This window comes from Bubalus kerabau, chromosome 23 (assembly GCF_029407905.1).
Source record: "Bubalus kerabau isolate K-KA32 ecotype Philippines breed swamp buffalo chromosome 23, PCC_UOA_SB_1v2, whole genome shotgun sequence".
In the NCBI taxonomy this organism is placed as follows: Eukaryota; Metazoa; Chordata; class Mammalia; order Artiodactyla; family Bovidae; genus Bubalus; species Bubalus kerabau.
The window spans coordinates 19,952,585-19,966,656 of record NC_073646.1 but is presented as its reverse complement, the minus strand read 5'-3'; the positions used below and the strand labels follow the sequence as shown (position 1 = coordinate 19,966,656).

General features: G+C 41.8%; 1 protein-coding gene across 1 annotated transcript in view; it reads left to right on the top strand.

Annotated features, from left to right (window-relative positions):
- Nucleotides 1–4,615: 4,615 nt before the first annotated feature.
- DNAH3 (dynein axonemal heavy chain 3) overlaps nucleotides 4,616–14,072 on the top strand; it is a 242,515-nt gene continuing 233,058 nt past the window's right edge. The window contains exons 1-3 of the mRNA XM_055562073.1: nucleotides 4,616–4,645; nucleotides 9,578–9,682; nucleotides 10,196–10,418. Of these exons, the coding sequence (XP_055418048.1) occupies nucleotides 4,616–4,645; nucleotides 9,578–9,682; nucleotides 10,196–10,418 (358 nt within the window). The remainder of the gene's footprint in view (nucleotides 4,646–9,577; nucleotides 9,683–10,195; nucleotides 10,419–14,072) is intronic.

Sequence of the window (14,072 nt, the reverse complement as noted above, 5' to 3'; positions counted from 1 at the left end):
ATTTTGGGCAGAAAAGTTCTGTGTTGAGGGGACTGTCCTATGCATTGTAGGATGTTTAGCAGCATACCTGACTTCCAGCCACTAGTGCTTTCCTTCCCTGCAAACAACCAAAAATGTCACCAAACATCAGCAAATGTTCCCTGCACAGTTGTCTAGGTTGAGAACAACTGCCATAGAACATACTGGTGAAGACAGTGAACCGGGGCACAACAATGCTAGACTCTGGTCCCAAGTCAGACTCTTACTATGTGACCATGGAAGAGTTACCTCTCTGAGACCACTTCATCTTTAAAATGGAGAGAAGGATAGACTTGAGAAATTGGTCTGCTACTGCACAGTTCTCAGGTTCCGTCCATCCGGGGACATGTATTGATCTACTTTCATCTGTGACTTGGGTCAATAGCCACCTGGAAAATAGCTCTTTAAGAAAGAGAAAAGCAATCACAGGGTTGTAGTGAGGACTGGTGAAATAATGGCTGTAAAGAACTTAGCACCTATCAGGAACATGGGAGGAGCCCAGAAATATTTAATGTATCGTGCTTTTTTTAACCTGTTTTTTCAAGGTTATTTGGTTTCTTTTTTTTTTCTTTTTTCTTTTTTTAATTGCAGTATAGTTAGCCTATAACATATGACATATAAGTATTAGTTTCAGGTGTATGACAATGATTCGATATTTGTTTATATTACAAAATAATCATCACAATAAGCATAGTTAACATCTGTCACCATATACAGTGACAGAATTTTTTTCTTGTGGTGAGAACTTTAAAGATTTACTCTATTTGCAACTTCAAACAGGTGATACAGTTTTTACTTCTTTCACTGATTTTGCCCATCCATCAAGGACGTATTAGTTCTACCAACTAATATTTCTAGAAATAATCAGGCTAGTGGATTGAGAAATAAGCTCAGGGTATATAATAATAATAAGCTAAAGGATCCTGCTCTAACTCCTAACTCTGCAAAAGCCAAGAAAGGGAGACGTTAATGGTGAAGATAGGAGGACCAACATATGTGTCCCTAAATTTTTACGTTTCAGGCAGTTCTGTCTGGTTTCATGCCTTTTGTTCAGCTGAGGTGTGATGGTTGTCCCACCCAGGAAAGGGTTGGTTATTTATTTATTATTATTATTTTTTTTGGAGGGTTTTTTCCTTTAGAACATAACTGAACCCCTCCTTCCCTGGTGGGTGTTGCTTTGGAAAGCTGTCAGGCCTCCGTTGGAAATTTTGTTCAAGGATGCCATCTAGGGGTGACTCTGTGAATCTTCTAATTCCTTCCACTCCCATTTTTGCCCATACAGACAGATTTTGCTTTTCCTTGTGTGTTGGCTGACTCCTGTACAACACTATATATTCCCTGATGGTGGGAATCTTAGCATCTATTTGTAACACAAGGACTTGGCTCTTGCTGTGTTATGAGTCAATAAAATAAAGCCATGTGCAGCTTCTTCTACACCTTTCCACAGTTACTTACCCTGGCTAAGCAACTATTTTCAGCCTCAGTAAAGATCTGCCAGAAGCACTGGACCCTGAATTAGAAATATGCGAAAAATTCCGGCAATAGATTGAGACTCTAAACTGTTAACAAAGATGAAGATAACCTAGAACCGAGCTGACCTCTTCTCCCATATTGCCGATTTAGCGAATAAAAATACAGGACACCCAGTTCAGTTTGAATTTCAGGTGAGCAACAGATAACTTTTTCATATGAGTATGTATAGGCATCCTGTATTTTATCTGGCAACCCTATATGCTTGAAGTTAAGGGATTTGAGGCCTGCATCCTCACTTGGAAATTATTGAACAGCAGATTAAGTCGGCAAACAATTCTGGTGCTAGTGAGGTGGTCTGGGTTAGAGGAGAGGTGATGGAATTTTCATTCTCTTTGGCAGATATTTTATTTATTTTCTATCTTTCTGAAGACTATATGTAGGCTTTTGGTTAAAACCATGGAGCAGATACCATAATCAAGTTCCAACTTTGCCATTGACCTAGCTGAGTGGCTATGGCAAATTACTTGACCTCCCTGTTTCTCAGTTTCCTCAGTTATAAAACTTGGGATAATTGTATTTATCTTCTCAAATTGTTGGGGTCTGCCCTGGTGGCTCAGAGGTTAAAGCATCTGCCTGCAATGCGGGAGACCTAGGTTTGATCCCTGGGTCCGGAAGATCCCCTGGAGAAGGAAATGGCAAGCCACTCCAGTATTCTCGCCTGGAGAATCCCATGCATGGAGGGGCCTGGAGGGCTATAGTTCATGGGGTCACAAAGAGTTGGACACGACTGAGCGACTTCACTTCCGCTTTCACTTTTCTCAAATTGTTGAGAAGATTTGGAAACATGATACTCCTTAAGTGCTTACCACAGTGCCAGCAGCTGATATATATCAAGAAATGAAAGCTATGATTATTACTTTGATGTTTTTGTATACACATAGACTTAAAGCTTTAAATCACACAAAATTTCAGAAGGAGGCATGTTCTCTACGCACCCAGAAGGTCATGGGGTTCATGGGTGCCCTACCAGGTCCTTTCTAAAGTACTTTATTTTGTTGGATTACAGCTGCTGGGTTTTTTTGTGTGTGTGAGACATGGGGTTTCATATCCTATTATAGGAGACCTAGTAATAACCCCATTTCCGTCTAAAGTCTCAAACCCTGTCACTGGCTCATTTATTCTAAACACTATTTGAAACTTCTGTGTATACTTTATGGTAGAGAATGCAGGTGTAAGGAATGAGGAACCTTGAGGTTATTTTCTAAGTATGGAAAGCCAAACTTTGAGGAAGAAGTAAGAAGAAGGAGAAGTAGAAGTACTTGGTACTATATAATGCTCATCGTAAGATCTAGAAATGTTTGTGTTCTGGGCAGGCGCTTTATGGAAAGAACACTGAATTCTGGAGTCATAAGGACAGGGTTCAAATTGTGTCAGCACTACTTTTGAGTCCTGGCAACTTGGATAAGTTATATATCTTTTTCAGTGTTTGTTTCATAAATCATAAAATGGTAACATCATGGAGTTTAGGGGGGAATTGAATGAAAAAACATATATAGAAGCATGTCTTCCAAAAGAGTTCAGTAAATCGAATTTGATTTTTAAAGAATTTTGAAAGTGACCACTTAACATGTGGTTTGAATGTCTGTGGGCTGTAATTAGTTGTTCAGTTGTATTTGACTCTTTTCAACCAGGGACTGTAGCCCACCAGGCTCCTCTGTCCATGGGGATTCTCCAGGCAAGAATACTGAAGTGGGTTTCCATGCCCTCCTCTAGGGGATCTTCCCAATCCAGGGATTGAATGGCATAGCAGTTAATCATTTGTGTGTGAGCATGTATGTGTTTCTGTGTTTATCATGAGAATGATGTTTAGCCACATTTACAGACTGCCTACTGTGTTGAGTGACCAAACTGTCCCAGTCTTCCCAGGACTAAGGGAGTTCCCAGGAAACTGGGACAAGTTGGTCATCCTTCTACTATGTGCAAATTGCTTTACAGGCATTATCTCATTAAACTCTCAAACCCACCTATGAAGTAGGTTGTCACATTTTTGGCATTTTACATTATAAAAGACACTTGGAAAGATCAAGCAGTTTATTCAAGCCACATAGCTAATTAATGGGAAGGGCAGAATCTGAACCCAGACCTGTATGAGTCTAGGACCCAAGAATTTAACCTCCACTCTGTGTGCATTGGGTTTCCCTTGTGGCTCAGCTGGTAAAGAATGTCCCTGCAATGTGGGAGACCTGGGTTTGATCCCTGGGTTGGGAAGATCCCCTGGAGAAGGGAACAGCTACCCACTCCAGTATTCTGGCCTGGAGAATTCCAGGGACTGTATAGTCCACGGGGTTGCAAAGAGCCGGACACAACTGAGCAACTTTCAGTTTTCTGTGTGCTTTTAGACTCCTCCAAAGGCACAGCCTCTAATTGCCTCTCACCACCTGGATCATTGCTTAAACACCTTCCCACCTTCCTTTCTGTCACCAAAACTTCCTGCTGCCCAGATGGCCTCCAGCAAAGGGAGAGACCTGGACACAGAGCTGAGTCAAGCCCAGTCTTGTATCTGGGCACAGCAGAGGCCCCTCCTTCCCTAGCAACAGACGCTGAAGCCCTGTGACTGGCTCCAGGACCTGGATACAAGCTCCTCCAGTGTTAAAATAACCTGAGAGGAGGAGAAAAGAAGAATTCAGGCCCCAGAGAGATAGTCTGGTGAGTAGCTTCCTCCCTCTTCTCTGTTTAGTGTGTAACTTCGCTTCAGATTTTCCTCTACTGTGAACTCAGTGTGTTCCTGGAAAAGTTCCAAGAGAAGGGCCACTCAGCGGAAGGGAAGTGTGGCCTTTGCAGGAAGCCACAGTACAGAGCCATCAGAACCCCAAGGCTGCTGTTTCATTCTCCAGCTTTCCTTTCTCTTCTCTTCTTCCAAGAAACTGCTCAGTGGGCTGAAGTCTATGACCTCAGAGAGGCAGCCCTGTGAACAGAGCTTTCAGAACATCTGTAAAGTTCCATCATCTGTGACATCCCCATTATGCTATGAGGAAGTGTGAATCTCAGAGCCTCTGATAGAATAGGAAGAAACTGAGAGAGCTCGTTGTTCCTTTTTTAAATAGGTCCAATTAGAATGGACAACATGAATGACACGGATTGCTCATCTCAGAAGGTAGGCGTGAATTTTAAAATGTGTTTCTTTTTTCATTCAGTTCAGTTCAGTCGCTCAGTTGTGTCCGACCCTGCAACTCCATGGACTGCAGCACGGCAGGCTTCCCTGTCCATCACCAACTCCTGGAGTTGACTCATACTCGTGTCTATCACGTCGGTGATGCCATCTAACCACCTCATCCTCTGTCGTCCCCTTCTACTCCCGCCTTCAATCTTTCCTAGCATCAGGGTCTTTTCAAATGAGTCAGTTTTTTGCATCAAGTGGCCAAAGTATTGGAGTTTCAGCCTCAACATCAGTCCTTCCAATGAATACTCAGGACTGATTTCCTTGAGGATGGACTGGTTGGATCTCCTTGCAATCCAGGGGACTCTCAAGAGTCTTCTGCAACACCACAGTTCAAAAGCATCAATTCTTCGGCACTCAGCTTTCTTTATACCTGTAGTATTATCAGCATGTAGGGAATTTGAAAGTGGGTAGGAAGGAGGCATTTCAATCACAAACCAATAGCCGTGTTAGATCTCCTTGACCAAGCATGTGCATGCCTGCATGCTCCATCCCTTCAGTCATGTCTGACTCTTTTCAACCCTATGGACTGTCCCTACCAGGCTCCTCTGTCCATGGGATTCTCTAAGTGAATATGCTGGAATGGGTTGCCTTGCCTTCCTCCGGGGATATTGGGATATCCCCAACCCAGGGATCGGACCCATGTCTCCTGCATCTCCTGCATTGCAGGCAGGTTCTTTACCCACTGAGCTGCCTGGGAAGCCCCTGACCAAGCATGTATTTTAATTTTTTGTTGTGTCCTTGAATTATGCTTTGTGATGCATTAGGCTTTTGGACATCCTCAGGTTTTGTTGAGAAAATTTCAAGAGTAGACACCTTTCTTTCCCTTCCTTTCCAAGGCCATTAGACCATATATTCCATCCAACAGCTCCCAACACTGGATGTACGTAAGAATATACTGGGGAGTCTCTTGAAAATATGGAGATTTGGCCTCACTCCCAAAGATTCTGATTCAGAAGATCTGAAGTAGAGCCCTGCAATCTGTATTTTTAACTAAGATCCTAGTGATTCTGCTGTTCCAAGTCCTCAAGTGAGCATTTGGGAACTGTTTCCATGAAAGACTGCAAACATCATGTACAGTTAGAAACAAGGCACCTGAAAGGAACAGTTCTACCCAATCTAAGTGCCAGAATCCTGGTTGAAAAGCTAAGATCCATTAAGTTGCCATATATTGAGGTGTCCAGAGGAGCATTTTAAATCAAAATTTTGTAAAATTAAAGTTGATTTGTTGAGGGGGGAAAAAGTGAATTTGTTGACAATTACTGAGCCTACCCCCAAAGTGAAAACACTCTTGCTATTTACCAGAGAGAACACGTAAGCATTAATATTTTTAACAAACTGTTCTGGGTAGCCAGGTAGGTCTTGCAGATCTCCAGCTCTTCCACCTTGAAGGGGCCACAGAGAGTTCTTAACCAAGTATGTTTAAGAAAACTCTTTTTGTTCTATGAATTGACTTCCAGATCTGCTGATCTTGTGTGTGCCCCATATACATCAGCCTGTTCCATGAACTGAGCTGTTTTCTGCTATCATGGTTTTTACAGTTCTATATGTATAAGTCTTAATCTGTGTCTGTGAACCAGCTCAAAGTTTAATTTGTTTTTCAGAGGTTCTGCTTCTCTCCATTATGTTCTGCAAAATGCTCAATGTTAGTTTGCTTTCTTGCAAAATGTTGTTTTGCTTCCACTCCAGTATTATTGTCTGGAGAATCCCATGGACAGTGGAGCCTGGTAGGCTACAGTCCATGGGGTCGAAAAGAGTTGGACATGACTGAAAGCGAGTTAGCACTAGCACTTTCTTTATTCTCTCAAGAATGGCTTTTCTCCTTCTATGATGACTCAGCTGCCTCTTTGTGTATCTCTTGGCTGACCAGCTCTCAATATAGAGGGACATAAATATATCTGACTCAAATCCAAAAAGGAATCTATGGGCTTAAGTAACTGAGAAGTCCAAGTTGGTTCCTGGGGTCCAGATGATGTCACTGAGAGCCCTTCTCATTCTGTTGCTCTGCTTTATGATGGTTTTAGCCTAAGGAAGGCTTTTATTTTTTTCACATAAACCAAAGATGGCTGTTTAGACTACCTCTTTCCCAATGGCTCTAGTAAAAGTGTCAGGAACAACTATGATCAGCCCACCTTGGGTGACATGTCTATCCCTGAACCAATCATAGTGTCTGGAGGAGAGAGTATTCTGATTGGCCAGACCTGTATCACATGCTCTGGCCTGGACACAGGTGCTGGACACTGTACGACATGGACTGAAATTGGAGTAGAGTCAGTTATGCCCACTAGGGCTATATTCTGCCTGCTTTGCTAGTAACTTCCCAATATGTCTGAGGGCTGAAATCAGGTTTATCGTAACCATAAACAGAAGCATAAATGCCAAAACATCTCCTGAATAATGTTAATATTCTCCTCAACTGCAAAAGGTCAGGGTTTTTTGGCTTAACTACTTGTTCCCTCTCTTGTAACTTAAGATGTCCAAAATCTGTTTTTGTTTATTGTTTTTTAATGAAGACTTTTATTTGAAACAGATTTAAAAGCTAGGCCAAGGGAAATATTACCACTGACCATAAAACCTTCTTGCTTGCCAACACAAAATGCAGGCAGCCCTAACTTATCAATCAGTATATGTTGTACATCTGAACTCCTGAAGGAAATCATGAACGGTTTCATTTCCCAAAAAATACTATTGCTGAAATCTACCTTGGATGACCAGATTCCTTTCATGTTGATGCTGAATTTTTTCATTTTGTTCACCTCTTAAGTGCAGATCTTGATACTAACTTCAGTAGTGAAAGAGCAGGCTCTTGGATGTGGTTGGTTGATTCTTAGATCCTTGAAACTGAAGTTTCAAGGACAGACATAGTGATTTAAAGAGCAGAGAGACAGACACAGTGATTTAAATCAACAAATCAAGTTCTCTAAGCAGAACAATAAGGTCATCTTGTTTAAGGTGGAGCCTGAGCAGCCTGATTCTGTTAATGGGTCTGATGCACCACAATTTTTGAAACCACTGAATTAGGCCATTAGATCAGTGAACCTATTATATTTTTTTAAATTCCCAGGCTCAGTATGCATTTTTTAAAGAGTTTTCAAGTTTTTATTTAATTTTAAAATCAACACATTCTCAAAACAATTGCCATTTCCCATGTGTTGGGATGCAAAGTAGTGTGTATTTAAAAGCACCTCTTCATGGCTAGTATGTCTTACCTTACCTTATGGTCCCATCACTCCATGGCAAACAGAAGAGGAAAAAGTGAAAGCGGTGACAGAATTTTTTCCTTCTTGGGCTCCAGAATCACTGTTGATGATCTCTGAAGCCATGAAATTAGAAGATGCTTGCTTCTTGGAAGGAAAGCTTTGACAAACCTAGACAGCATATTAAAAAGCAAAGACATCACTTTGCTGACATAGATCCATATAGTCAAAGCTCTAATCTTTCTAGTAGTCACAGACTGATGTGAGAATTGGACCGTAAAGAAGCCTGAGCTCAGAAGAATTGATGCTTTCGAATTGTGGTGCTGGAGAAGACTCTTGAGAGTCCCTTGGACAGCAAGGACATCAAGCCAGTCAATCCTAAAGGAAATCAACCCTGAATAGTCATTGGAAGGACTAATGCTGAAACTGAAGCACCAATACTTTGGCCACCTGATGTGAAGAGCAGACTCATTGGAAAAGTCCTTGATGCTGGGAAAGATTGAGGCAAAAGGAGAAGAGAATGGCAGAGGAATGAGATGGTTGGATAACATCACTGATTCACATGAACTTGGGTGAACTCCAGGGAATGGTGAGGGACAGGGAGACTTGGCGTGCTATAGTCCATGGGGTTGCAGAGTCAGATGTGACTTAGTGACTGAACAACAGCAACAATAACAAAATGTCCTACCTATCCCCTATGAACCTTAGAATATTTGGAATAATGGCAGATGTTATTATTGTTAATGTTATTATTTTATGAGGTTGAGTCATCAGTGAGGAATTAGTTGGGGCATGGGGATGACTAACATCTGACTCATTTACCCCCTACATGTCTACCTTCTGCCAGTTACCCTGCATGACTTAATTTGCTGACCCAAATAAATCAAATCTATCTAATAACGTCTCATCTTACACACGAGTTCAGTCCACAGTCATTGCCTAAGGTGAAAAACCACAGAGCCAAAATTGCACTGGCAGATCTCTTTAAACTACCTTTAAAGTACTGTATGGCAGCATCTCTCAGTAAATCCAGCCCAGAGGTTTCCCTCCATCACAGCCCCAGATGAAGTAGTTGTCTTGCTTCTAGGGCTTGGGTGTAGGAAAGAAACACAGGGCACCTCTCAACCCTGAAATCAGCTCTGAGGTAAAGAAGCACTGGGAACTGTGCGTGGCCATGGGAGCCACAGGTTCACCTCTGTCTGAGGCTCACTCCCAAGAACACACTCCCTGAATGGAATGGTGGACTCAAACACCCACCCTCTAAATATATTCTTTCTTTTTCACAGGAAGCACAGAGTTATTTATACCATTGCATAAGCAAATTTCTGTTTGGAATTTTGCCAATGTGAAATCCAAGAGTCAATTTTTTTTTTTAAGTCAACCCCTTTAATTACAACCCAGGGTAGGGAAGTTGGGAGTGGCCTCAGATTTGGGTTCTTCCCAGGGGTAAAATACATGAATTTGCTCATAGAATGGTAGCCATGAGGAGATGCTAGAGAAGAAACATTAACTCTTAAGGATTGAAACCAGTGGATAGTGGTAAGAAGGGTGCTTTATGGCAGAACTTTGTGCCTAAATCCTTTTCTGAGGAACTTTTTACTCATTATGTACCTCAGAGGCTTGGAAATTTTTCCTAATTCCTGAAGAGTGGCTTTGTATTTGTTTCCCACAGATCCCCAAAAGTGACTCCATATATCACATGAGCCACTCGCAGATGCGGCCAGAGTTGCCCCCTCTGCCTGCTTCTGCTAATGAAGAACCATCTGAACTCTATAAGGTACGTTCACCTGGCTGCTACTCTTCTGCTGGTAACAGCTGGGGGTCAAACAGACTTGACAGGTAGGATTAGAGGCCTCAGTCATTTCTGCCACTGGAAGAGGCTATAGCGCAATGGGAAAAAGAGCTATGTAGTGGCACAAATCTGGCCTTCTCAGTTACCTGCGGCATTATTTAAATTCTCTGAACTTCTGCATATTCAACTATAAAATGAGAACAATTATTTCTACCTAATAGCCATGTACATAACAATAAAGACAATAAATGTAAATAACCTGATCACAAATTTACTGCATGTTGAATATCAGCTGTTATCCTTGCCATCAGAAAGCATGCTCACGGTGGTCAGAGAGGTAAAATTGGTGTCCATTCGAAAGTATTTGCACTCAGTGTGCAAAATGCTAGGCATGTGGGATGGCATGAGTCTCAATGTGAGTGGAGCCTGGCCGAGAGGAGCCCAGGCTCCCTGTGTGATGTCCCTCACATGACTCATACTGCATTTCTCCCCTTGTAGACAGTCATGTCGCACAGCTTTTATCCCCCCTTGATGCAACGCACATCATGGACCCTGGCTGCACCCTTCAAAGAGCAGCACCACCACAGTGGACCCAGTGATTCCATTGCCAACAACTACTCCTTGACAGCTCGGGACCTGAAGCTGAAGGACCTGCTGAAAGTCTACCAGCCCGTCACCATCAATGTCCCCAGGGAAAAGATCGTTCAGGGGCTGCCATCAGGTATTTCCTGCAGGGTGTCATACCCACTTAGAATGGGGCTTTGGGAGATTTCTAATCCTGGGTTCTAGTCCTGGCTCCCCCTTTACTATAGATAACTTTGGGTAACCTTATGACGCCTCAGTTTCCTCATCTATGAAATGAGAATGATTGTAAAGGCTAGCATTATGTTTAACATACACCAAGCTTCTTGTTGACTGCTCAGTTCAGTTCAGTTCAGTTGCTCAGTCATGTCTGACTCTTTGCAACCCCATGGACAGCAGAATACCAGGCCTCCCTGTCTATCACCAACTCCCGGAGCTTGCTCAAACTCATGTCCATTGAGTCAATGATGCCATCTAACCTCCAACCATCTCATCCTCTGTTGTCCCCTTCTCCTGCCTTCAATCTTTCCCAGTATCGGGCTTTTCAGATGAGTCAGTTCTTTGCATCAGGTGGTCAAAGTATTGGAGTTTCCTCTTCAGCATCAGTCCTTCCAATGAATATTCAGGACTGATCTCCTTTAGGATTGACTGGCTTGATCTCCTTGCAGTCCAAGGGACTCTCAAGAGTCTTCTCCAACTCCACAGTTCAAAAGCATCAATTCTTCAGCGCTCAGCTTTCTTTATAGTCCAACTCTCACATCCATAAATGACTACTGGGAAAGCCATAGCTTTGACTAGACAGACCTTTGTTGGCAAATTAATGTCTCTGCTTTTTAATAATGCTGTCTAGGTTTCTCATAGCTTTTCTTCCAGGGAGCCAAGTGTCTTTTAATTTCATGGCTGCAGTCACCATCTGCAGTGATTTTGGAGCCCAACAAAATAAAATCTGTCGCTGTTTCCATTGTTTCCCCATCTATTTACCATGAAGTGTTGAGACTGGATGCCATGATGTTAGTCTTCTGAATGTTGGGTTTTAAGCCAACTTTTTTATTCTCCTCTTTTACTTTCATCAAGAGGCTCTTTAGTTCTTCTTCACTTTCTGCCATAAGGGTGGTGTCATCTGCATAACTGAGGTTATTGATATCTTTCCTGGCAATCTCGATTCCAGCTTGTGCTTCATCCAGCCCAACATTTTGCATGATGTACTCTGCATATAAGTTAAATAAGCAGGGTGACAACATACAACCTTGATGTACTCCTTTCCCGATTTGGAACCAGTGTGTTTTTCCATGTCCAGTTCTAACTGTTGCTTCTTGACCTACATACAGGTTTCTCAGGAGACAGGTCAGGTGGTCTGGTATTCCCGTTTCTTTAAGAATTTCCCACAGTTTGTTGTGATGCATACAGTCAAAGGCTTTGGCATAGTCAATAAAGCAGAAGTAGATGTTTTTCTGGAACTCTCTTGCTTTTTCGATGATTAAACGGATGTTGGCAATTTGATCTCTGGTTCCTCTGACTTTTCTAAATCCAGCTTGTTGATTGCTGCCTAACAAATTATTCCCAAACTCAATAGTTTAAAACAAGTTCCATTTGTTATCTTACAGTTTCTGTCAAGAATCTGGGCATGGCTTAACTGGCTCAGAGTCTCTCACAAGTGTACAATCAAGGTATCCAAGGGCACAGTCATCTAAAGGCAACCAAGGAAGGATCCTCTTCCAAGCTTACTCACCTCCCCTACTTCCTGTTGGCCATAGACATCGGTTTCTTAGCGAATGGGCCTATCCACAGGGCAACTCACAACATGACTCCTAGTTTCCCTTGGAGGAAATGAGATAGAGAACCAGTAAAATAGAAACCACCATCTTTGGGGAGCTTAATTTTGAATGTGACATCCTGTGGTTTTTGCCATTTTCTCTGTGTTAGAATCGAGTTGCTAAGTCCTGCCCACACTCAAGAGGACTATACAAGGGCACTATTCCAGAAAGTGGGGATCCTTGGTGGCCATCTTGGTGGCCAGAAGTACCATAGTACTTTTTGTGTATTAATTTGTCTAGTCCCACTGGGTACACATATGTCTGCTTAAGGATATCCATTGGTAGTTTTTGTTAGAGATATGTTGGAGATATGCAATCTGCCTGCTGTCTCAAACTCATTTTCATGTTTTTCTTTATTCTTTCTGTGCTGTGTCTGGGTGAATTCGTCAAATGTATCTTCCAACTCACTAATTTGCTCTTCAACTCTGTTCAGTCTTGAGTTTATCCAGTATAACAAATGTTTTTTTATTTTAATAACACTGTCTTTCATTTTCAGATTCCTTAATTGGTTTACTTATGAGTGCCACCACCTTGGCCAGTTTCTTATCTATTCTCATGGACATAACATTTTCAGTATCACTTGGAGGATCTTAAACATTTATTTTGGAGCAATATTAGTGTTGCTATATTATTTCCATTTTGTAAATATTTCCCTCAGTTGTTGAGTTTATTTGCTATCTTTCTTAAATTGTTTTTTCTCATGTGTTATGGGATTTTAGTTTGCAGGCCTATGTTGAGAGCTTTTCCCCTTCTTGCTACATGAATTTCCCATTTGTTGTTTAATTCACACACAATAAAATGCACAGATCTTAGTGTTCAGTTCAGTGAGTTTTGTCAATTGTTTATACCATATTTGTATATAGCCACCACCCAAATAAGATGTAGGGCATTTCCATTACTAGAGGAAGTTCTCTTGTGCTCCTTTCCCATCAGTTCCTTCCTTTCGCTAGTACCATCCTGCCCCCTTTCTGATTTCTGTCACCATAAGTTAGTTTTGGTTGTTCACACATATAAGTGTACTCAAACAGTATACTCTTTTGACATACCTTTTAAAATCTTGCCTTTCTTCCTTATGCCTTCATCTGACATCTTAGGACCCCAAATTAGTACCAGATCTTATTACTGATGGCTTAGAACTTCCATCCTAAGGTGCTGTTTTAGGGATGTTGTAGATCTGGTCCATGAGGTTATGTTAGGCTTGGCCTAGTTACTACCAGCCTTTCTTTGCTATCTGTGGCCACTGTGTGAATTGAGAATGCCAGTGCTTTATCTGCATGACAGTGTTGCTGGCTTTTCAGCCTGTTGTCATAGGTAGGGCAGCCATGGCTTTATACTGTGAACCTAGCTTCAGTCCCCACAATCATGGTGTGTTTTGGATTTCATTATTCCCCCAGGTATCAATCACCTAATTATTTCTGCCTGCTTTTGGTACCAGAAGCCAAGTTTAAGATTTTTACTTCACACTGTGTTTAAGTTCACACAGAAGAGCTTCTTTTTGAACAATGCATTGTCTTTTTAATTTTAAAGAATTTTTTCTGTTATGGTTATATTTGCAGTTGTTGTTGCTCAGTTGCTAAGTCATGTTCTTCTCTTTGCGACCCTGAACTGTAGCATACCAGGCTTCAGGCTTCTAGGAGACTTCACTGTCTCCTAGAGTTTACTTAAAATCATGTCTGTCGAGTCAGTGATGCCTTTCAACTATCGCATCCTCTGCTGCCCCTTCTCCTTTTGCCTTCAATCTTTCCCAGCATCAGGGTATTTTCCAGTGAGTCAGTTCTTCACATCAGGTGGCCAGAGTATTGGAGCTTAGCTTCAGCATCAGTCCTTCCAGTTTATATTCAGGGTTGATTTCCTTTAGGATTGATATTTGGAGTAGATTGAGGAAATCAAAGTATGAACTCAGACTACATCTTGATTAAGAGTCTTCAACCCTCTGATTCTTTCAAAATATCAATTTCCTATTAGTATGTATTCAACAT